The 26026-nt window shown below is 36.0% G+C and overlaps 1 protein-coding gene across 2 annotated transcripts in view; it reads right to left on the bottom strand.

Moving 5' to 3' along the window:
• Positions 1–4606: 4606 nt before the first annotated feature.
• Positions 4607–26026, bottom strand: part of KIAA0408 (KIAA0408 ortholog) — a 36720-nt gene continuing 15300 nt past the window's right edge. For both annotated transcript variants that reach the window (XM_059941251.1, XM_059941250.1), the window contains exons 2-6: positions 23825–24079; positions 13658–14017; positions 13490–13569; positions 10352–11684; positions 4607–8197 (exon numbers count right to left, since the gene is read on the bottom strand). In XM_059941251.1, coding sequence (XP_059797234.1) covers positions 8024–8197; positions 10352–11684; positions 13490–13569; positions 13658–14017; positions 23825–23959 — 2082 coding nt within the window. In that variant the 5' untranslated portion in view covers positions 23960–24079 and the 3' untranslated portion in view covers positions 4607–8023. The remainder of the gene's footprint in view (positions 8198–10351; positions 11685–13489; positions 13570–13657; positions 14018–23824; positions 24080–26026) is intronic.

The raw sequence follows: 26026 nt of genomic DNA, 5'->3' as shown, positions 1-26026 counted from the left end.
TTTTAATGAATGAAAATACACATTGGTGAGTGTATGCAGAGAAACGAATCTATGATGTTGACATTGATGGGGAAGGTCACTTTTTATATCCTGCATGAATCAGCAGCCCTGAAGCAGTGCATCAAAAATACCTCCTTTCAAAGAGTTTGTTTTTTGCTTTTCTTTGTGTATTAGTGGGTTGGAAATAAATGCTGAATTTTGTTGAAAATTAGCAAAAATAATAATTTAGATGCTTATCTTTTAGATACATTTATAAGGAAATGGGAAATGAGTCTGAAAACTTGCTCTTTTACATGTATATGTGCTGGTTTAGACAGAGAAAAATGCTGATCAGATTTTCAATTTAGTAGAATTACTCTTTTTTAAATGGAGAATTAAAAACTTGTAAAAATGGCTAAAATATGGGTTAAAATGATGAATCACTGCTTTGGCTAATGATAAACAGCAGTCCTCAGAGTTGGCTTATTTAGCAAAAACTTGTTAAGATTGAATTCTTTGTGAAAGTGAAATTGTGAAAGCTTTCACTGGGCGTGATAAGATGGCAGCAGAATTAAAGTGTGAGAGTTGTAAAGAGTTGACCTTATCGACAATGAAATGTTGGAAATTTTAATTCAGTGACCTGTGATAAAAGTTAGTCCATATAGTGTTATTTTTTTTCCTTCACAAAGGCCCTTCAACTGTTTTTCTCCTAAGACAATAAAAGAGACAGCCTTACAATATTTCATATAACATGTCAACTTTTCAGCTAAAAGATACTTAACAAAATTTCTACCAGCAGTCAATTCAAACACAGAGGAATACTATCTCTTTGGTAGTGATCTTGTATCTTGCCTCAGTGATTATGCTTATAAAGTTTACAAAAGAGTGAAAAAAATGATCTCAATTTGTATGCACATTTTAAGTGCTAAAAATATGGTGACACTATGACAAGAAGAGAAATGACTATACAATGTAAATTCAGGTGGCTCAATTTTAGGAAATAAATAAATTCAGTCCAGTGGTAATTAAATAAGGAAGCAGACAGGAAAACCTATTTTGAAGTTCCTGATAGGAGGTGATTAAAACATTTCATTCTGTTATTGTTAAATACCTAACAAAAATTTTTTGTTAATTTATTCAACAAACATTTTATTGAGCTTACTCTCTGCTGGCACCTTCCTAAGTGCTTGGCAAAGGCAGTGAACAAAGCAAACAAAATTCCTGTTTGTTTAAGGACTGTAAAAATTTTCAAGTTACAACCCCCCCAAATTAAAGAATTTTAGACAACATCAGAGACCTTTGGGTAGCGATTTCTTTTCTCTGCTCTTAGAGAAAAACTTCCTGGAAATAGTCAAAGAACACCAGTCTGGATGCTGTCTTACTTCTCTCAATATCTAGGTCGTTAGTTTGAGAATCAGAAGGGTGCTTGAGTTAGTGTGGAAAAAGTGAGCTGATGGCATTGGGTGACCTTGTGGCACAGATCAGTGTGTGGGAACCTCTTCCTCCCGAGACAGAACCGAATAATCCTGTGGTCAGAAACTTCATGTTCTCAGACCCTGGCCTTTTTTTTTTAACTGGACAACAGTGGATCAACACTTGATACTCTTGGTCTCAGATACCTTTTCCTCTGCTCCATGAAATCTACCTCCTTTCCATTCAGACAGAGCTCAGAGAAGTTGATTAAGTTTCACCTTCTTTAGTTATAATAACATTGCATTTCTTTTTCTCTAAGACTGTATTCTATTCTCAGATGAAATCTGGGTGTTACCTATGCTGATCCACTTCATATATACAGTAATTTTCTAAGTTCTTCTAAAAATGGTGTTACTCTTTGATGATGTGCCTATTTTTATTTTTTATTGAAGAAAAATGTCACTTTCAGTCTCTGGGGTACCTAGTTTTGCTCTTATGGTCTATTATGTGAAGATACAGATGACTTATTTATGAGATTATCTAGATAAAATTTTAGATTCTGGCAGCAGAGTCACAGGAAAATGACAATAAAAGGACAGTGAAAAGAAGAGAACATCAGTCCATACCTCATCGCCTTCACTTGTCTTTCAAAATCAGAGCTCAAGTTGCACTGATCCTCCATTTATTTTAGTTTCTGGTGGTTACACTCTTAATTCCCTACAAATGGGTCCTTCACTTGCTATGCAAGTCTTCTTGGCTCCCAACTTCGGTAAAGATCTGGTACGCTGGTGAAAACCTCTCCGTTCCTATTTCCAATGGAAATTTCCCTCCCAACCTCTAGTTTTATCTCTTAAATTTCCTACATGCTGGTTCCCAGGACTAGGTTTCTTGATCTAGTATCTTGCTCTTGCTATTTGCCTTCTCTGGACACTTCATTCCTACCCTGGCCCTGGATTCAGTGTCAGGTCTCTGATGCTTTATGAGGAATCTCCATGAAGATGAACACCTGTCTGACTCCTGAGCACATCCACCCTGGAGTCCTTGATATTGTACTTTTCCCAGGCCCTCAGTTTGCCTGGGAAAGCCTAGTGGTTGCTTTTGCTGTGTTGAAAATGTCATGAGTTCATTTAGCTTTGGCTCACTGGGCTACACCACCACCAGTTTCCGTCATTATGAAATGGTGACAAGCCTGGTTTCAGCTCCTCTCTCCTTGCCTGGGATTTCCCAGGAAGAAACTTTATTCTCAATGATTTACCTCCTGAATTTAAACATACAGAGATAGAATATTGTCCCCTTTTACTCCTTTATATAACTTCCTTTTAAAAATAAGTTTTTCTGGCTTTCATTGCAAATTAACTATTTCACTCTAGGTATCATTAACTCAGAGAATCCTTTACTGGGTTAATTTTAACACAAAAATTTCTTGCAAAGACTGAAATAAAAAATTTTATAGTTCAAGTTGTATAATTTGGTGCTACTTTGAGGCTGAATAGCATTATGTGGAAAAAAATATGCAGATCCCAAATAGCTGGATTAAATTTGTTCAGTGATTTTTATAAAATTACATGAGTAAATAATTTAACTGGAGAATAAAGCCTCAAAAAGAAATTGATGGGACTCAACTAATTTTAGAGTGAAATTATAAATTGGAAATAACTGCATGCTCCAAGGGAAATGTGTGCATTTATTCTGGAGTACACATAAGTCATACAGAGTGAACATTTTCTGTGATTCTTTTGAAGATTGAAGAGGTCAGGATTCAATTGCTGCTATAGATGAGAATTGCTTTGGATACTTATTGGGATACTTAATGGTTTTTACCTTTAACATTTTGACTTACATACAAAAGTTATACAATATCAGAGCATAAGCATCAAAAGTTAAATTATTTTCATAAAGTGAGACTTCATGACCTCTTGAATAATATCTCTTGGAAGAACTGAAATCATACATATCATGAATGATGAATTTTGGTTAAGATCACTGGAAGACAAAATTAAGAGAAATTCTCGGTCACCATTAAAATCCAAAAGGAGGGATTTCGGAGAGCTTCCAGATTGGTGACACAGAATGCCTCCACGGGCCACAGAATAAAGGCGCAAACATAGAGAATGGACTTGAGGACACGGGGAGGGGGAAGGGTAAGCTGGGACAAAGTGAGAGAGGGGCATGGAAATATATACACTACCAAATATAAAATAGATAGCTAGTGGGAAGCAGCTGCATAGCACAGGGAGGTCAGCTCGGTGCTTTGTGACCATCTAGAGGGGTGGGATAGGGAGGGTGGGAGGGAAACGCAAGAAGGAGGAGATATGGGTATGTATGTATATGTATAGCTGATTCACTTTGTTATAAAGCCGAAACTAACAGACCCTTGTAAAGCAATTATACCCTGATAAAGATGTTAATAAAAAAATTAAGAGAAATTCTCAATGAAAGCAAAATAAACAATTCCATTGTCATGCATAAAACATAATTGAAAAGGAACTATTCACTCTTTGCCTTCCTCTTCTCTTCTTTGGGAAAAGAACCTGAACTAAGAGTCGAAGAGCCACCTATTTATTTCTAAACGTTATCTTGGGAAATATTTATTCTATTATCTTGGCTATTTAATTTTTCCTTCTGTAATGAGAAATCACAATGGTTGCCTTGAAGCTTGTTAACAAGTAAACAAGTCAAGGCATATGAATGTGCTTTGCAAACCATCAAGTCCCAGATGCACATGGGTGTACAAGGAGGCAAACCACTGGTGTTTGAATCTGGCTGGGTTCCTGGCCCTATAACCTTGGCAGCCATGCAGACCTCTCCAAGTTTCGGGTTTCTCTCCTCTAGATGAGATTGCTCTGGGTGGTTTCTAAGGTCCTTCCTATTCTAGATTCTTCTCTCATTTCTAGACTCCATCACAGCTTCATATAAGCAGAATATTTTTTTTCCAGAATTTGCCAGTCTTACCTGTTGGATTCATGAGATCATTGTAATATATGTCAGATTTTAAGTCTTATGATTTTTTTCCCACTGAGACAAAGATTTAAAAATGTTGAGTAGACACTTGTCTTAAAAGTCCTCCCCCAACTTTTTTTTCTTTGCTTTGATTTTTTTGCTTTATGAAGCTCATTTTTTGAAGGAGCATATTTTCTGAGCTATAGTAAAATGAGTAAGTTATGGTTCTAGATTCTGATAAAGGTACCTGTTATTTAAGAAGAAATGTGCAGAATTTGAAGTAAAATCGTACTATATTAGAAATTGTAATATGCCTAAAAATAATTTAACTAATTTAATCATGTAAAAGCAAATTTCAGAGGAGTATTCCTTTTTCAAACAAAACTTAATTGGACTCAATAAGCAGAAAAATGGGCACAAAATGGTGTCAGTACATGAGAAACTAGATGTGTTGGCATACGGCCGGGTGTAGGAATCAGGCAGGCTTGGTCTTTAGACTCTACTATCTAGAGACGTTTTAGGAGAAGCTAGGTTGAACTGTGTACATATTTGAGTTTAGACTTAAAAAAACTCTCAGCTGGAGTTTCACCAGAAAAGGAGGAAAATAAAAATGTTCCTCACGTATACCGATGCCACAGCAAGTGTTTCCCCACCTATTTTACTTGATAGCTTCCAATGACTGAAGAGATTTCATTATCAAGTAGTTGTTTGTCAGCAAGTGTGCCTAAAAATAATTTTAAAAATCTTTGTAGGAAAGCAGATTCTCCTTTTTAGGTCCAGATGTTTTTTCAGGATGACATGGAGTCTGGCTAAATCCTCTATGTAGAGGTAAATCATGTTTTGTGCATGTTAATATCTCGTCATCTTCACTGTCTATGTAAAAATAAATGAAAGTTATGGATAATTTTTGATAAAATGAATTATGCAACATCATTTATATTTGGCTTCGGGCATAAGGGAATATGGAGAACTCGGGCAAGGGTTGTGCACGTGTGTGCACACACGCACACCCACAGAAACTCAAGCACTCTTCTCTGCCTCATTCTTATTCCTTTCTGAGATCAACCTATAATATCAATAACCCTCTATTGAAATAATATAAGATTTCCCCCTCCAAAGTCTGACAGGGAAAACTTCTAATCAAGTGCTTCTGAAATGTTTACAAAGCTCTTAAATCCAGCAATGATGGCATAATAAAGGGTATGTTGTTGGGAAGAAAATGCCCATCCAAAGTAGAAAAACTACTGGTTAAAAATCACGATACATCAAACATGTATTTTCAAGGATAATTTCCATTTAACTCGTAGGTTTTTCCATAAAAATTGTAAAATATTTAAAAAGAGAAAACAAAACATTCAAATAATCTTTGTTTTAGTTTTTCTGTCTTTACAATCAAGGAGTTGGACTAGATGCTAAGTTTTTTTTTTCAGCTCTAATATTCTATGATTTTTGTCAAAATAAGATGTTAAAACGTGTCCCCCTGTTTCATTCAAACGGTTAGAACAAGTGGCATAAAATTGTGATGCCTGACGATATTACCCTTTTAATTTACAGATAACAAAGGCAAGTTCCAGAGAAGTAACATGACTACCCAATGGTGCCCATCCACTGGGGTATGAATCAATGTCACTGCTTCCAAATCTCCCTAATCAAATATTTTGCTTTGTTTCATTAAAGACTCAAGATTCCCTCCCCACCCTTGGAAATTCTGCTTTAGTAATTATGGGGTGAGGTCAGGAATCTAATTTAAAAAACAATCTTCAATATTCTGACTTGTAATTCAAGTTAGGAACCACAGATCCACATCAGACTACCTGGAATGCAGTGAAGGAGAGGAGCAGCTATGTCACACAGCCCTTGGGCAGGCTCTCCAGTGTTACACAGCAGAATCTTCCTACCAGGTCCATCATTTTATGCCATAGGCTCCCACCTCCCCAGTGTTTTCTCCCTTCTAGATGAAAAGCATATTATATGAGTGACATCATTTGATGTCTAGGTTACTTTTCTCTGATAGTCTTCCTATGGAAAAGGATATTCTTGAAAGAAACAAGAATTAAAAGACTGGATCTATAGCCTTTACTTATCATCTGCTCCAACCTCACATTCTAGAAGTTTAATTCTGCTCAACTCCTGGAAGCTCTCCTATTGGTAAGTATGAATCTGTCCATCACCATGCAACAGTCTTGAGCCTTTAAGGCAGTCTGGGATTTGAAAATTAATTACTTTACCTCAAATCATGGTATAATGAAGTGAATTTCTCTAAATTGTTAGAATGTATCACAAGGAGAAGGTTCTTTGAATACTTTTGTCATAAGAATTCCTTAACCTTTTTGCTAGTAAAAGAAAAGCTTAAATAGAATTACTATCTAATAACGTAGCTGGTTTTATATAGAGACAACGGAGAGCAAAGTTGCTTCTAAGATCTTTCACGTAGAATTCCAAGCACCTCAACACTCATATTTCTGTCAGTTCTCAATATAGATATAATATGCTCACTGTTCATGAACTGTGGCCCAAAAAAAGTTTCTGCCCCTTATGCTGCCCATGGATGCCAAAGGTTAGTTTAAGGCTTTTTTAATGTAGTACACTATAAGAAATATAATTCAGCTCTCAATGAAATATCATTCCTGATTTTCTTTGTTAATAAAAAATTGAATTAGTCTCTTATCTACTAATTTTCGGGAAAAGGTTAGAAAAAGGAAAAAGTGAATAACTTACCTCTCAATATGTATGACTCCAAATAAAGTAGCTGAACAAAAATTTACTATAATTTTACCAAAGAGCAGAATTCAGCATAACTGAATTTCTTTCTATATCCTATTTAAGGTATTTTGTTACTGAAGTTGCCAAAATGAATTCATGGTTTAGTCACATCGTTTATAAAGCAGTCTTAGGATGCTGGCTCTGAGGATCAACTATACAGGGAAAACTGCAATAGACTGCTGAATGATATATCAAAGCTTTTGTGAACATTTTACGTTTGCTTTAGAAGGCTAATCTGTTTAAACCTGTGACACTTTAATTTATTTAAAAGAGTAAACAAGGCGATCAATGGTATTAGTCTATCTTTATATGGGTTAAGGAACTATGAGTTGTCTGTAGAAATCTACTAACGTTAGATATATGTATAATTAGTTTTGTATGTAGTTGGGACCAAGGAAGTGGTTAGTTAATATAGGTACCTCAAGAGCCTTAAGTGGATACCTATTAAAAGGTATAAAAAATATAAATAATACTGTATATTTTTAAAAATTTTAAATAAACACAAAGAATATATAGGTATACATGTTATAATTTCAAAGTCAACACTAGCACGTAAGTTTTTCTTATCTAAATACATACTGATACTTCCTATATCAACACATGCACCTACAAAACACACGGCCATGCAAATAACCTTGCTTTCTGCCACTTGCAACAAAGTTGGAATATACAATATAGTACATTGTTTCAACTTAAATCATATTGGCAAACTAATGAGGATGGCATTAAAAAATTCTGATCTAAAAAATCAAAATACAGGAAGATAATTGTTCCACAGATTAAAAACACTGAAGACTGATGGGAAGTTAAGATTTCAATTGTCCCAGTAATCTTGAAAGACACAGAAGAGACAGAATTGGTTGTAAACACTCAGAATACTCTGTTTGGCAATTGGGACTTTTGTAATCTAGTAATCCAGGCCAGAGACTCAGACCATCGATGCTTCTGATCGCAGAGAAATGGGAAAGTTGTGGACAGTTCTCCGCAAGGCAGGGGGTGCCGATGGAGATCTGGATGCCCACCTGGACGGGAGACGGCGATTTGCTGGTCTAGCAGGTCGGGAAAATCCTTTTCCATGTGAGGATTTCACTGCCATGGATTCCTTAAGACACAAATGAAGACATTCATCTCACTATTCAGACACAAACAATGAGCTTAATATATTATGGATCCCAACTATAGGATTAATGTATTGTATTACCACGTTTATAAGCAAGAAAAAGCATTGAAAATTTAAGAAGCTATTCCTGGTCTTGAATGTTTTAATCAAAACAATTCAATTTTAATATGAATATGGCATTTGATAATCTTGTAGATCTCCACACTGACAAGTTTTAATACAACTGATTTCTTTTTACAACTAAACATGAGTTAATGTTATGTTAGAACTCAAAAGTTCATGTTAGATAAAATTGATATGATAGAACTAAAGATTTTTCTTAGTGGAGTGTTAGGATATTTTAGTGTTTTTTTTTTAAAGATAATAATTTAAAGAAGAATTAATTTATGTCCAGTTATTTTATGTCAAGTTATTGACACTTTTAGAGATCATAAGCAAAAGGCACACAAACCACCAAATGATTTGTCTGATGCTATCTTTTCTTTTCCACTAAGAACCACTGTTACTATCTCTACAAAGTTTCAAAATTGTCATTAAAATACTTTAAAATATAACTTCATTCTATTTGCTAAGAAAGAGTTGCGATCTATCTTGGGTATCTTCCGAAGACTGAAAACCTTTCCCTTCTCTTCCTTTCGCTTTCTTTCATTTCTTCCTACTTCTCTTTCTTTTTATTTTAATGGAAGAAAAGCATTCTAGGACTCTTGACATTAAGAAACAGTTAAAAAGCTTTCATGACACATTTTGTACCTTTGATTCTTACTGACCTTCTTAACAAAGCCTGTGCTCTTTCACCTGAGACAGGCAGTAAGGGCAGCCTTTATTTCTATGAGAGTAACCTGCATTTGCTTTTTCTCTCCTTGGAGTCTTATTTTTTTAAACCTGTTCCTGGGGGGGAGGGATGGGGAACTACTCTTAACGATCGACAGCAGAGGACCCTTCCCAAACCTCCAATCAGTACAAAAATGGGAGATATTTAGTAATATTTGTTCATGAGAATTTTGGCTGATTATTGTATATGTGCTTTCATTTCCCATCTGAAGCCACAGGACCTTACAGGTATTTATGGGCTCAACTAAAAAAAACAAAAATAGAAAAGCAGGATAATTATTTGTACTTTGGGCAAACAGGCAAAGTTTCTGATAAACTACATGTAAACTGATACTTTTGTAGGGCTTGAAAGCCTCATAAAAATAATTTCTTACACCAGAAGGAGGCAACCTGCCTCGTTTAAAACAATGGTGCATATACATTGCACTATGTAAAACCAGGATTTTCAAAGCATTGGCTAATTATAACAATATGTCACCTTGTAACTTTTTATAAATTATGCATAAAAGGTGCTGATGGATAGCTCTTCATTGTAAATACAAATCTCCTCAACCTCTTTTTATCCTCTAAGATTATACTCTTTTGCAAGCAAACTGGAATAAAGAAAGGGTAACAGTTTATTTAAATACCCATTTTTTTGGGGGGCGGGCAATTTCCACACAAAGAATTTATACAAATAATAATGATCTTAAATTTTTTTACGTTATACTATCATTTTTATTTTCATATACTGCCTTTTAGTTCCACAATAAGAGAACTGCATAAGGCACTATTTTAAATGATTTTTTTTCACCCAAACTCATATTCATGTGACTAATCCCCTGAGGAAGAACATGAATCAAATTCTGGGAATGACTGAACCAACCATAGCTAATAACCAAAAAGTGCGAGTTATTTATAAATACTTCCCATATACTTTTAAAAATATAAACACTTTAACAGGATAAGATTCTATAAATGAACAGATGCACATTCAGAATATTTTTTCAAGAAAGAAACACAACAAACATTTGATCTTTTTGAGGTTCTTAAGAATTTAATTTATTACATTGTGTTGTGCCATTTCAGAATTTAAATAAAAGTTATAATGTGCTAAACCCAGACTTAAAAACTATGCTTTTAAAAGTTCATGTTGAGTTACAATTCTAAGGTTTATATTTATTCACAAATGAAGGGTCAAGGAACGAAGAAGATGTCAAAACACGTGCCTACATTCTATTTATATGAATGGGCAACTGACTGAACTCTGAGCCATTGCTAAATATGGATGCAGTTCTACCAAAATATGTTAAATTTCTTTCTCACCTCAGTTACCTCTTTCCGATCTGCTCCTTGCTTCACTTGCTGCGCTCCACACATAGCTGGCTTTTGCTGAAGCTCTTGTTCTATTTGGAACTTTTTAAAATGCTGACTTAATGTGGCTCCACCACTGACATCAGAATTACACTTGGTCCAATTAGCCTGGAAGCATTTAGAATTTTGCAATGCGGACCCCGATGATGTCTCATAGGTTTTCAGCAGCTTTTCCACCACACCATAATTTGACCTGGGATCAGCTGACCTTGGTCGGCCAGACAAATTACTTGGTCTCCAGTCATGCTCGTGGAGCATATTCCGGTAACTGCTAGGGCTTATGTGTTCCTGCATTTGTCTGAATAGGCCTGTTGTGGGTTTTTTGGTGGAATTATCATGCACATTTTCCCTGGGCACAGGCATGGGGGCACTGGTTTTCAGAATGTCAGATACACTGTCACTTTCTGAGATGTTACCTGTGCAAGAAAGTAAAGTATTACAGGGCTGAAGATCTTCAGATGGTTCTGAGTAGCTTTGACTTTGCTGTACTGCATGACAATTTCTATTTGTTCTAAATACGATTCTGTTAAATTCATCAGTCTTTGCTGCCAGCTTTTCATTCTTAGTAGTCCTTTCAAAGCCACAACTGAAACTTCTCAGTGGGCCACTGCTCTGTGTCAGCAAGGAGCTACAGACATTGCTTGTGTGAAGATCAGGATGAGATTTAGCAGGGTGATCTGGAATCACCTTTTCATATTTTGGCTTATTGGGAATAGAACAGGTTTTCTGAAACCATGGTGTAGAGGGGCTATTTTTTGCACCAATCCCAGTGTCACATGACCACATGGTAAGTCCAACATTTTCATTACATGAAGGCTTCTTATCTATTTTGGTTTCTGGTGCCAAAGAAGAAAATGTGATACCATCTTTCAAAGTCTTCCCTTCATTTAGACACAGTATAGGCATCTTGTCTTGCCTCCAGAGGAAATGAGGGTTGCAGTTCTTTTCGCCTTGACCTTCTTGGGCCACCCAGCCGTTGTGGTCTGAACTTTCCTTCAAACTTTCATGGGCTTGTGCAGAACATGAGCTGGGAAAATTTCGAGATGTACTTCTTGGAGGAGGAACTGGTGGGGTTTCACTTCTTTGCAGATCAGTTGTATCAATTCCACCTTTTTTCTTAGAACTGTTTTGGAAAACATCAGTACAGCTCAGATTCTTTCTATTTTTCTTTTTCTCTTTTTCTAAATTGGCTGAAGTAATGCACTGGTTGTTGTTGATCATGTGATCTCCATAAGGCATATTAATTACAACTGGTGTTTCCTGGAGAAAAGAATCTGACTTCATCCTAGACAATTATAAAACATGGTATATTAGTGATGACTTTATTTATGATAAGCTCTTAAAAGACACTGGGGCTAAAGCAATGGATTCTGTTATAGGAAAAGGAGTCACAACTTCCTTAAACATTATTTTTATATAAATCCCACAGTACAAAACTTCAAGTCCCTTTTACTGCAGGATGAAGGCCACCTCTCAGTGTTGTATTCAACTCCATATACATAGTCTGACCCAAACTATCTTTTTAACTGTGTCTCTCATTTTTTTCTATTACCTAAAACTTCACCTACACTCAGACTCGACTGTGTGTAGTCTCTTGGGTGCCTGCTATTGGCATTCCCATTTCTATAGGTTTTCTCTTGCCATTTCCTTATATCCGCTTTGCCTACTGAATTCCGATTTATAACATCTTCTGAGCTCAAACTCCTCCCCATGAATTTGAAATAACATTCTAAATAGTGTGACAGAAATCTGAATCAAAGCGCAAACAGACATGAGCAATACCAAATGGAAGGTGTTATTTGGGCATGAAAGAAAAGTGATCATCTTTTTTTTTTTTTATGAGTAAAGGACATATAAGCAAAAGAGAGCTGCAGTACAAACAGTGTGGCTATTCAAGGAACAGTGAGTACTTTGGTGTGGATGGAATATAAAAAAGTGGTAAGGATGACGGCAAATAAAAGAGAAATATTAGGTCAAACTGTAATGACTTTGAATTACATACTAAGGATTTTGAGCTTTTCTCGAAAGGCCATAAGTGGCAGTGAGAACTTTATACCAGGTGTGGTTTGTAAAAAAAAATTGGCAAGTAAGAATTATTGAAATAAAAACCTAAATATAGCAAGAATGTGGGTTCACAAATTAACATTAATTAATCATATTGATACATATAATCATATTTATATCTCTTCAACTTTTATTACGAGATAGCTTACAATAAAGTGCAGACAAATACCCATTAGCAGAGAGTAGTAGACAAAAGCTAAATGGAAAAGTGGAAGGCAAAATTATGTAAAAATCATGGCTGGGTAAGAAAATCTATTGTAAGTCAGTACAAAAATTCTCTCTGAGCTTCAAAAAAGCTAAAGAAAAATAAGGGTCCACATTCCTATAGCTTCTAAGAGAAGTATACTGCCCCACTAGGAGATAAATAGTGATCCTAGAACAATCCATCTTTACTTAACTTGTAGAGAATTCCAATTTATTTTTCAATTTGGCTAAAACTTACCCTTATGGTTATAAGGGTGCTTCTGAACTGAAAGAGCATGTTTTACAGCACTGTATAAATATGTATGTGTGTACATATTTACAATATGTTATTCTGAAAATTATGAATGCTTCCATTATATATATAATAAATGTAGAAAAATAAATGGCTCAAAATGTTTCAGTAGAACATCATTATATAATTAAAACACCACATTGTTAAACTTGACATAGTTTAAAGATGTATTTAACTAGATTAACCCAGTATACTCTTCCACTGGCCAAATACTCAAAATAAAAAAGAACTCCATTGGAGTTTACTTGTTATTTTATTATTTATTATGGTTAGTATAACTTCACTAAACACCAAAAAAGTAAAGTACGCCTAAGAGTCAAACTACAAAGAGAACTAGATTTGCTTTAAGAATTAGTGAACAGAGAAACATACAATTTAAGTTTTTATCTCCTAAGATAACGTATTTTAACAGCATTATTAATTCTCACTAACAAAGTGTTAGATGCTAAAGGAAGTTTGGATTCATTAACTAAAAACAACATTCTTTTTGATTTTCCAACATAAAAATCATCATAGATGTACCAGCCTACCTTCTGTGGTTAGAACGCTTTCGAATTTCCTCTTGAAAGCTGCATAATTCTTCACTAACTTTGGCAAGTTCTTCAAGAGCCTTTATACATATAAACAATAGTATGTTAGCACTTTGAAATGTAAATATGTCTTTAGAAACACTCCTAGGCCAATCCTGGCTTACTTACTGTGTTGAGGGCGCCAGAGCAGCTCTTGTTCTCTTCCTCAGAAGTCCTCAGGTCAGGCGGGGTCTCACATTCCTTTTGGTTGTCTGTGGCCATAGAATCCATTAACCCTACTTTTGATTTTTTGATTGTTTTTTGTTCCTTACGCATTTGATTTCTTTCACTGAGTAAGCTCTGCTCTGCTTTACCTTTTTTTCCCAGACCATCCCTGTGATTCATCCCTGTAAATTCACATTGTCTTGAATTGGGACAATTTGGAGAAGATTCCATCATTTCGTCTTGAATGGCCTTTTCACGATCAAGATCAATGATCGCACGTTCACTCATGTTGATTTTCCTCCGAAGCTTTACTTCATGGCAGAGCTGTAAGGAAAACAAAGATAAAAATTTCCCCCTAATCCACTCTCTCAATATTTTTGATACTATGCGTACTGTTCTGAGTTTTCTTTGCCATATTACTATATACTACCCCACGGTATTAACGCTTATGCTTCCAAATAACACTTCTGAAGTCTGGATTAGCTGGAACAACTTTGAAGAACCACAAAGACTACTTTTAGTAGGTCAAAGCATGGATGGTAATTTCTATTCTTCTGAGTAGAAATCAACCCATTCAAAAATGAAACAAACCTGTGTTTATATATAGAAAACATGATGATACAGAAGCACTGTTAACAAAATTGGAATGACTCGAATCAATTACTGGCAATGCTCTCTAACTGCTTTCAGAGAGAAGCAAGAGTTTAACTAACATTAAGGTCATATTTTAAAAATATATGATCCTATATGCCAACATTTAACTGTCTAAATAGTTGACAATCTCATATAGTAACTCAGCTAATTGTGTCCCTAAGTAGACATTTTGCAATCAAAATATGTTACTTTTGGAAGTTACCTTGGTGAGGGATAGGTAATTCTGAGACTTTTTTTTTTTTTTTTACTTCCAAGGCTACATACATTCAAAAAATGTTTCCTGTCCTAATTAAAACAAATGTGACCCTGTCTTAGGTAATACAATAGAACTCTAAGGCGTTGATCATCTATTAGTCTATGCTAAAGTGGGCCCCAAATTACTTCTTGAGAGTTCAGTTTAACCTGCAGGCTATTACTGGCTTTCTCTTCAGGCTTGTGTTCTGGGAAAGCTTGTCAAATTCCAAAGACAGTCAGAGAACTATTAAAGCAAATGACTCTACATTTTACAGTCACAACCTATATCTGCACTACATATATTATTCAAAGAATAACAGAGAACTTCTGCTCCCAGATCCTTGCCCCAGCCGTGAGCCCCAGCCGTCCCCCGCCTCTGCAGGAGACCCTCCAGCACTAGCAGCCGAGTGGCTTACAGGGTCTTGGTGCTCTGGCCAGGTGTCAGGCCTGAACCTCTGAGGTGGGAGAGCTGAGTTCAGGGCATTGGTCCACCAGAGACCTCCCGGCTCCACGAAATATCAAACAGCGAAAGCTCTCCCAGAGATCTCCATCTCAACACTAAGACCCAGCTCCACTCAACAACCAGCAAGCTACTGTGCTGGACACTCCATTCCAAACAACTAGCAAGACAGGAACACAACCCCACCCATTAGCAGAGAGGCTGCCTAAAATCATACTAAGTTCACAGACACCTCAAAACACACCACCGGATGTGGTTCTGCCCACCAGAAAGACAAGATCCAGCATCATCCACCAAAACACAGGCACCAGTCGCCTCCACCAGGAAGCCTACACAACCCACTGAACCAAACTTACCCACTGGGGGCAGACACAATACACAATGCAAACTACGAACCTGCAGCCTGTGAAAAGGAGACTCCAAACACAGTAAATTAAGCAAAATGAGAAGACAGAGAAATACACAGCAGATGAAGGAGCAAGGTAAAAACCCACCACAACAAACAAATGAAGAGGAAAGAGGCAGTCTACCTGAAAAAGAATTCAGAGTAATGATAGTAAAGACGATCCAAAATCTTGGAAATAGAATGGAGAAAATATAAGAAACGTTTAACAAGGGACTAGAAGAAATAAAGAGCAAACAAACAATGATGAACAACACAATAAATGAAGTTAAAAATTCTCTATAAGGAACCAATAGCAGAATAACTGAGGCAGAAGAACGGATAAGTGACCTGGAAGGTAAAATAGTGGAGATAACTACCACAGAGCAGAATAAAGAAAAAAGAATGAAAAGAATTGAGGACAGTCTCAGAGACCTCTGAGACAACATTAAACGCACCAACATAAGAATTGTAGAGGCCCCAGAAGAAAAAGAGAAAAAGAAAGGGACTGAGAAAATATTTGAAGAGATTATTTCCTATATTCCTTCCCTAATATAGGAAAGGAAATAGTCAGTCAAGTCCAGGAAGGGCAGAGGGTCCCATACAGGATAAATCCAAGGAGAAACATGCCAAGACACATATTAATCAAACTATCAAAAAAAATTAAATACAAAGAAAAAATATTAAAAGCAGCAAGGGAAAAACAACAAATAACACACAAGGGACTCCCCATAAGGTTAACAGCTCATCTTTCAGCAGAAACTCTGCAAGCCAGAAGGGAGTGGCAGGACATATTTAAAATGATAAAAGGGAAAAACCTACAATCAAGATTACCCAGCAACGGGGCTTCCCTGGTGGCGCAGTGGTTGAGAATCTGCCTGCCAATGCAGGGGACACGGGTTCGAGCCCTGGTCTGGGAAGATCCCACATGCCACGGAGCAACTGGGCCCGTGAGCCACAATTACTGAGCCTGCACATCTGGAGCCTGTGCTCCGCAACAAGAGAGGCCGCGATGGTGAGAGGCCCGCGCACCGCGATGAAGAGTGGTCCCCACTTGCCGCAACTAGAGAAAGCCCTCGCACAGAAACGAAGACTCAACACAGTCATAAATAAATAAATAAATAAATAAATAAATAAATAAATAAAAGAACGTGAATTTCTTTTAAAAAAAAAAAAAAAGATTACCCAGCAAGGATGTCATTCAGGTTCCACGGAGAAATTAAAACCTCTACAGACAAGCAAAAGCTAAGAGAATTCAGCACCACCAAACCAGCTTTACAACAAATGCTAAAGGAACTTCTTTAGGCAGGAAACACAAGAGAAGGAAAAGACCTACAATAACAAACCCAAAACAATTAAGAAAATGGTAATAGGAACATACATATCGATAACTACCTTAAATGTAAATGGATTAAATGCTCCCACGAAAACACATAGAATGGCAGAATGGATACAAAAACAAGACCCGTATATATGCTGTTTACAAGAGACTCACTTTAGACCTAGGGACACATACAGACTGAAAGTGAGGGGATGGAAAAAGATATTCCATGTAAATGGAAATCAAAAGATAGCTAGAGTGGCAATTCTCATATCAGACAAAATAGACTTTAAAATAAAGACTATTACAAGAGACAAAGAAGGACACTACATAATGATCAAAGGATCAATCCAAGAAGAAGATATAGCAATTGTAAATATTTATGCACCCAAAATAGGAGCACCTCAGTACATAAGGCAAATGTTAACAGCCATAAAAGGGGAAATCGACAGTAACACAATCATAGAAGGGGACTTTAACACCCCACTTTCACCAATGGACAGATCATCCAAAATGAAAATAAATAAGGAAACACAAGCTTTAAATGATACATTAAACAAGATGGACTTAATTGATATTTATAGGACATTCCATCCAAAAACAACAGAATACACTTTCTTCTTAAGTGCTCGAGGAACATTGTCCAGGATAGATCATATCTTGGGTCACAAATCAAGCCTTGGTAAATTTAAGAAAATTGAAATCGTATCAAGTATCTTTTCTGACAACAACACTATGAGCCTAGATATCAATTACAGGAAAAAATTTGGAAAAAATACAAACACAGGGAGGCTAAACAATACACTACTAAATAACCAAGAGATCACTGAAGAAATCAAAGAGAAAAATTTAAAATACCTAGAAACAAATGACAATGAAAACATGATGAAGTTTGTAGCAATACAATCCTACCTCAAGAAACAAGAGAAATCTCAAATAAAAAACCTAACCTTACACCTAAAGCAATTAGAGAAAGAAGAACAAAAAAACTCCAAAGTTAGCAGAAGGAAAGAAATCATAAAGATCAGATCAGAAATAGATGAAAAAGAAATGAAGGAAATGATAGAAAAGATCAATAAAACTAAAAGCTGGTTCTTTGAGAAGACAAACAAAATTGATAAACCATTAGCCAGACTCATCAAGAAAAAAAGGGGAAGACTCAAATCAATAGAATTAGAAATGAAAAAGGAGAAGTAACAACTGACACTGCAGAAATACAAAGGATCATGAGAGATTACTACAAGCAACTATATGCCAATAAAATGGACAACCTGGAAGAAATGGACAAATTCTTAGAAAAGCACAACCTTCTGAGAGTGAACCAGGAAGAAATAGAAAATATAAACAGACCAATCACAAGCACTGAAATTGAAACTGTGATTAAAAATCTTCCAACAAACAAAAGCCCAGGATCAGATGGCTTCACAGGTGAATTCTATCAAACATCTAGAGAAGAGCTAGCACCTATCCTTCTCAAACTCTTCCAAAATATAGCAGAGGGAGGAACACTCCCAAACTCATTCTACGAGGCCACCATCACCCTGATACCAAAACCAGACAAAGATGTCACAAAGAAAGAAAACTACAGGTCAATATCACTGATGAAATAGATGCAAAAATCCTCAACAAAATACTAGCAAACAGAATCCAACAGCACATTAAAAGGATCATACACCATGATCAAGTGGGGTTTATCCCAGGAATGCAAGGATTCTTCAATATACACAAATCAATCAATGTGATACATCATATTAACAAACTGAAGAATAAAAACCATATGATCATCTCAATAGATGTAGAAAAAGCTTTCGACAAAATTCATCACCCATTTATGATAAAAGCCCTGCAGAAAGTAGGCATAGAGGGAACTCACCTCAACATAATAAAGGCCATATATGACAAACCCACAGCCAACATTGTTCTCAATGGTAAAAAACTGAAACCATTTCCACTAAGATCAGGAACAAAACAAGGTTGCCCACTCTCACTACTATTATTCAACATAGTTTTGGAACTTTTAGCCACAGCAATCAGAGAAGAAAAAGAAAACAAAAGGAGTCCAAATCGGAAAAGAAGAGTAAAACTGTCACTGTTTGCAGATGACATGATACTATACATAGGGAGTCCTAAAGATGCTACCAGAAAACTACCAGAGCTAATCAATGAATTTGGTAGTGTAGCAGGATACAAAATTAATGCACAGAAATCTCTTGCATTCCTACACACTAATGATGAAAAATCTGAAAGAGAAATTAAGGAAACACTCTCATTTACCACTGCAACAAAAAGAATAAAATACCTAGAAATAAACCTACCTAAGGAGACAAAAGACTTGTATGCAGAAAACTATAAGACACTGATGAAAGAAATTAAAGATGATGCAAACAGATGGAGAGATATACCATGTACTTGGATTGGAACAATCAACATTGTGAAAATGACTATACTACCCAAAGCAATCTACAGATTCAATGCAATCAAACTACTCTCAAACTACCAATGGTATTTTTCACGGAACTAGAAAAAAAAATTGCACAATTTGTATGGAAACACAAAAGACCCCGAATAGCCAAAGCAATCTTGAGAAAGAAAAATGGAGCTGGAGGAATCAGGCCCCTGGACTTCACACTATACTACAAAGTTACAGTAATCAAGACAGCATGGCACTGGCACAAAAACAGAAACACAGATCAATGGAACAGGATAGAAAGCCCAGAGGTAAACCCACACACATATGGTCACGTTATGTTTGATAAAGGAGGCAAGAATATACAGTGGAGAAAAGACAGCCTCTTCAATAAGTGGTGCTGGGAAAACTGGACAGATACATGTAAAAGGATGAAATTAGAACACTCCCTAACACCGTACACAAAAATAAACTCAAAATGGATTAAAGACCTAAATGTAAGGCCAGACACTATCAAACTCTTAGAGGAAAACATAGGCAGAACACTCTATGACATAAATCACAGCAAGATCCTTTTTGACCCACCTCCTAGAGAAATGGAAATAAAAACAAAAATAAACAAATGGGACCTAATGAAACTAAAATCTTTTGCACAGCAAAGGAAACCATAAAAGACACGAGAAGACAACCCTCAGAATGGTAGAAAATATTTGCAAACAAAGCAACTAGCAAAGGACTAATCTCCAAAATTTACAAGCAGCTCATGCAGCTCAATATCAAAAAAACAAACAACCCAATCCACAAACGGGCAGAAGACCTAAATAGACATTTCTCCAAAGAAGATACACAGATTGCCAACAAAGACATGAAAGGATGCTCAAAATCACTAATCATTAGAGAAATGCAAATCAAAACTACAATGAGGTTATCACCTCACACCAGTCAGAATGGCCATCATCAAAAAATCTACAAACAATAAATGCTGGAGAGGGTGTGGAGAAAAGGGAACCCTCTTGCACTGTTGGTGGGAATGTAAATTGATACAGCCACTATGGAAAACAGTATGGAGTCTCCTTAAAAAACTAAAAATAGAAGTATCATATGACCCAGCAATCCCACTACTGCGCATATACCCTGAGAAAACCATAATTCAAAAAGAGTCATGCCCCACAATGTTCATTGCAGCTCTATTTACAATAGCCAGGACATGGAAGCAACCTAAGTGTCCATCAACAGATGAATGGATAAAGAATATGTGGCACATATATACAATGGAATATTACTCAGCCATAAAAAGAAATGAAATTGGGTCTTTTGTAGTGAGGCGGATGGACCAAGAGACTGTCATACAGAGTGAAGTAAGTCAGAAAGAGAAAAACAAATACCGTAGGCTAACAGATATATATGGAATCTAAAAAAAAAAAAAATTGTTCTGGAGAACCTAGGGGCAGGACCGGAATAAAGACACAGACGTAGAGAATGGACTTGAGGACACAGGTAGGGGTAAGGGTAAGCTGGGACAAAGTGATAGAGTGGCATGGACATATATACACTACCAAATGTAAAATAGTTAGTGGGAAGCAGCCGCGTAGCATAGGGAGATCAGCTCGGTGCTTTGTGTCCACCTAGAGGGGTGGGATAGGGAGGGTGGGAGGGAGATACAAGAGGGAGGAGATATGGGGATATATGTACACGTATAGCTGATTCACTTTGTTATACAGGAGAAACTAACATACCACTGTGAAGCAATTATACTCCAGTAAAGATGTTAAAAAAAAAAAAAGAATAACAAATTTACTGCTGCCCAATATTTACCCAAATCTCAGATGAGTGAAGCACTATAACATAGTTAATGCCTGAAGGATATGCCATGCATTTATGCCCTAAATACTTACAAATCTGTAGTTGGATGAAGTCAGGATAGCATCAAATTGCAGCCATGAATCAACTGTTTTGGCCCCTGTAAAATTATCTGTACTGAACAGTTGTGGCCATTATAATTTTGGCTGACTTTGAGGGACATTATAAGAAGCAACCCTCAAAACACCATGCTAAATCTAAGGATGCTATTGGTAGCACTGTCCTCTTTTAGAGGAGTCATGGGTGGAAACAAAATTGCTTTAGTTGCAAAATCAGGGACGAAAGTACTATTTCTGGGAAATAGGTTTGCTTTGGTTTTCTGAATACTGAGAAATATACATTTGATCATTTTTTGTTACTTACTAGTAAGATAGATTTGCTGCATGCATTTCACAAAGGATCCTTCCTCTTGTCTTCATCTCATCTTTCTCTTCTAGTTTTGGAATACTTTACCTTACATATAATTTTATTTGACATCTTAAATTCTCTGGGGGACTTAGGTGAAGTATGAATAAACAAATATTATATTATTGATGGAAAACCATTTATTTTGTAAAAGGAAATCTGTGTTACTTGGTACCCAGCTCTTTTCAATGGTTATCTGATCATTCAAACAAAGGAGACAATCAGGAAAGATGGCAATGTGATAAAAAAATGGTCAGGCATCTATTAACTCTATTAAGGGTATCTATCTGGATTAGTCCAGGTTTCAAAGATCCAAGTACGTACATCTTCGTTTTGTAATAGCAAATGCAATGATTGCGGATAGTCGCTGAACAAAGAATCATTAGTATCTTAATACCCAACACTGATCCTCTAACTAATGACATTTTTACTTGGAATCACAGAAGTTATATGCATGCACCGGGAAATGTATTATTTTCTAATATATGGCTTAATAAGTTGTGTCTGATTTAATACACAGAGCTTAGTGATAAATACGAAAGAAATACAGTCTATTATGCTTGTGGCATGTTACATTTTTTCCAAGCGTTGATTTTTAATTTTAGTTAAAAATACTGTCTTGATTTTCTGTGACATGTGAGGACAATTTCCTCCTGTTTTATACTCCCAGCTTTGTAGCCTCTAAGAAGGTACATTCTTACAGGTACAAAGCTGGGAGTGGGAAAAAATACATACATACTATACCATTTTATATCAGGAACTTGAGAGCATCCATGAATTTTGGTATCCACGGGGGCTCCTGGAACCAATCTCCCACGTATACTGAGGGACAACTATATTAGTATGAAAAGGGGAGCATGAATGCTAGTATTCAGTATCATCTCTGGGTGGGTAGTTTGGGTAAGCACATTATCTAAACATATTCCCAGGTATGGTGTTGTATACTGCAGGCAGAATGACATAAATAGCACCACAGCCACTGTCCAAGATAAAGAAAAAATATTCCAGCCCTTCTGTCAGTATTTTTATGGACTATCACCTATGTTTAAAGTATTTTTAATGCCTACTAATTGATAAGGCTAATATTTTCCATAGATGGAATCTACAGAGCTGTCAGAATAATTATTTGACAATAACAAATTTAACCAGACAGCAGAATATCTTAGCTACATGGCTTAAACAACTGGCTAGACTAATCCTGATTCCCTTAATTATTTTGCTTGGATGCTAGAATTATCTGAGATTGTTACTAACTGGACCTTTCAAACCTTTGGAAGCCAATGAGTTCAGGTTTCGAATTGGAGTGGTGGATTTTGATTTGACCTAGCCATCTCCCTGTTGATCAAATCTGAGCCTCTGGGTGGAGAAGTTAAGAGAGCAAGCAAAACGCATTTTCCAAACTATAGAAGGATGAGAAGTAAATTCTCCTTTCAATCTGTAATCGTATACTACATGCCTGCCTTCTCAGCTCTATTTTAGAATAGTCACATGGTTATTCTTTTTTATTTTTCCTTTTAGCATGCCAATTTGTATTTTATTCATAACCAATTATAGGGTTGTTAATAAGAAAAATATTTGCATTATAAACACATAAAGCACCAGCTTTGATTGTCTGTGAATAAAGGCCAAGGAGTCTGTTAAAATAACTGCCTTGGCAATGTGCACAAAACCATATAAGTCAACAGCAGGGAATGTTACAAGAAAGCAAGATAAGTATAAATAATTTTCAGTTGGAACAAGCTTGAATATACATCAATGCAGATACTTAAAGGAAATATTCTGGGCCAAACAGGGTGAAGGAATAAAATTATTATTTGTATCAGAGTCTCGGCATGTCATTTTTTATAAACTCTTTCCAAATAAATGTGCCAATAAATGGGCCACACCTTGCCAGGATAAATACCATGTCCACCTCCATTTTCTTTTTGATATATGACACTCTTTTTGATTATACTGAATTATCTAATACATAACTGCCTTTAGTAGACATTATTCATAAGTCATCTCAGAAAAGATCTGTATTTTAATGCCCAATTATAATTTTACTAAAATATGTTCCACTAATTATGTTTTTCTTCTGTTTTCATCCTGGGCCTAGAATTTGAAAACTCATGCAAAATACATACCTCACTTTTGATACCACGGCACTCTACTCAGAAAATAATAAATTGATACACTTTAGAAAGACATTTCAAGTTCTAATTTGCATGCAAAGTTATAAAATAAGCATAGTCTCTACGGTACCATTGGGTTAGGTTATGCTATTTTGGGTCTAGTAAATATCACTGAGACATGCATCTTTTAGGTGGAATTGGAAAGTAAAAATAGTTTCCAATACAAAACAAACCAACAGAATTTTCATTCTGAGTTTTAAGTTTCCAGTGCATTCAAAACAAATCAACTTGTACCTCTTCTATCTTCTTCTGCATGATCTTCCATTGACTTTCCCATTCCTTTCTTTCATTGTCAAACTGGTCCAGTAATTCCATCTTTTCCTTGTGCCAGTTAGTCTCTGTGTTCTCCCACTGCTTATGTAGGTCCATGGCAACCGTATGAGTGTTCGTGAAGGGGTGTTTCTGCCCGTCTCTGCCTTCTCTTAACTGTTTCTTGGAAGCTTGGAGTTGTTTTATTTGAAGCAGTCTCACTTGCCTTTAAAATAAAGCCTAATATAAACATAACAAGAGAGAGTTCCAAATCCATGTGCTTTCTGGAAACATTTTATCAGTTTGTCAAGAGCCCCTGACATAAACAAACTTTAGGAAAATTGGACTCAAAAGAAGAGATGACAAAAATATCTGCCTAAGGAGAAACTAACACAGTCAAAGAAAAAAGTATCATCCAAACTTTTTTTCTTCCCCTTTCTGAGACCAGACAGTAACATTACAGTGGATAGAATGGTTAAATGCATGTGTGAGATATAAGTATTCCTTTAACTAACCACCTAATCTAAACATAGAATTTTTCATGAATATCTAAGAGTGGAAGTATGAAATTCAACTGTGTGGTCACATCTACACAACTGTGGTAGATTCTGCTGCAATAGAATTACTCCTTCTGTTCTGATGCAACCAGATTATACATTTCTGTGACTTAAAGTCCTGAGACGGTATTGGGCTACAATCTCAATTTTACACTCAGAGTTCAAGCTTGTGGCAAACGTGATTACTGTATCAATAAGACCCCAATGTTGGTAGTAAGTCTGGGACTGATGTTATCAGCAAGAAACCAAACTAAAGCATAAAAAAATATTGTCATTATTTTATTTCATCAAGTAAAATGTAAAAGCAGCAAAATTATCCTGAAAGCCATATGTTAAAACTTATCCATGCTCTTTTTTCCTTCTAATAGACTATATATCAGAACCTATGTTCTGATACTGAATACAGAGAAATGAAAAAAATGTTTTCATCAGTTTGCAGGGAAATTCTTGATCATATTAAGGAGTGACTGAAATAAGTAGATTTCTAGCATTTAGGGCATGTGTATTCAGGATCTGAAGATGAACTTTAAAATACCTGATTGGTAACTCTGTTATAAACCACCTAAAATTTCTGAGATTTAGTTTATTTATATTAAAATGGGGGATATCCACAGGGTTATTACGAAGATTAAATGACATATGGACTGCAAATTGGTTTGAGAAATATAAAATTTCGCCTATTTTTTGCTTTAAAAAATCTTGTGCTGACTTCCACTGAGAATATTTTTATTACTAAAGTCAGATACATTTTTTAATGGGTAGAAAAGCACATTTAAAATGTTTGAATCTCCTTCTAAGATAATCACTCCTATAAGAAGTCTTAACTCTTCAGCTTTTAAAAAGCTAAAGAGTTGGCCAAAAAAAAGCTAATTTGGCCATGACCAAAATGCCTTAACTTACCAGGTGGCAGCTGATGCTAATTTTGAGCAAAGTTCTCGAGACTCAGTAGCTGCCTGGGTGCTGGCATTGTCTAATGAAGCCCACATAACCAGGAAGCAAGCTCCATTCTGCAGTCATAGAAGACGGCCGCATATTTTATATCCCAAATATAAGATAAACATTGAAGACATTCGATTTCTGTCAGACTGCTCTGAACATGCATATCCAAGTGGTAAACTGTTCCAAACATGTATGTTTGAGCTGCAATCTATTAATGAATTATAATAGACTAATAAGGATTTTAAAATGTCAGTGCTATATGCAGGGCTCCACCCTCAAAAACACCCTAATAATATTGGGATCTATATAGTTACTCTTCTCTCAAAAATTTTGCTCCAGATACTTTGATCATTCTTACCTATTTCTTTGGCACTCACAAAACTATGACTAATTCAGCCAAGAAAAACAAGTAATTTCAGATTTAGCCATTAAAAACACTATCACGTCTCATTTTATCCACTCAGCCATGCCCTTTTTCTAATCTCACTTTCCATCCTCTCTGTCATCCTTCCTTCCTTTTGCTACCCTCCAATCCTGTGAGACAGTGACCACAAGTACCTGCCACAGCAAATGCAAGTTGCCCCAAAGTAAATCTGTTGATGGAGACATAACAAAATGAAGATAGTAAAGAATGTACAGAATTTTGTGTTTTGGTGAATCTGTTATTGATCTTGATTACCTATTAATTTCT

This window comes from Balaenoptera ricei, chromosome 12 (genome assembly GCF_028023285.1).
Source record: "Balaenoptera ricei isolate mBalRic1 chromosome 12, mBalRic1.hap2, whole genome shotgun sequence".
Taxonomy (NCBI): Eukaryota; Metazoa; Chordata; class Mammalia; order Artiodactyla; family Balaenopteridae; genus Balaenoptera; species Balaenoptera ricei.
Note: the sequence above shows the minus strand (reverse complement) of the source record. Positions and strands in the feature narration are given on the sequence as shown.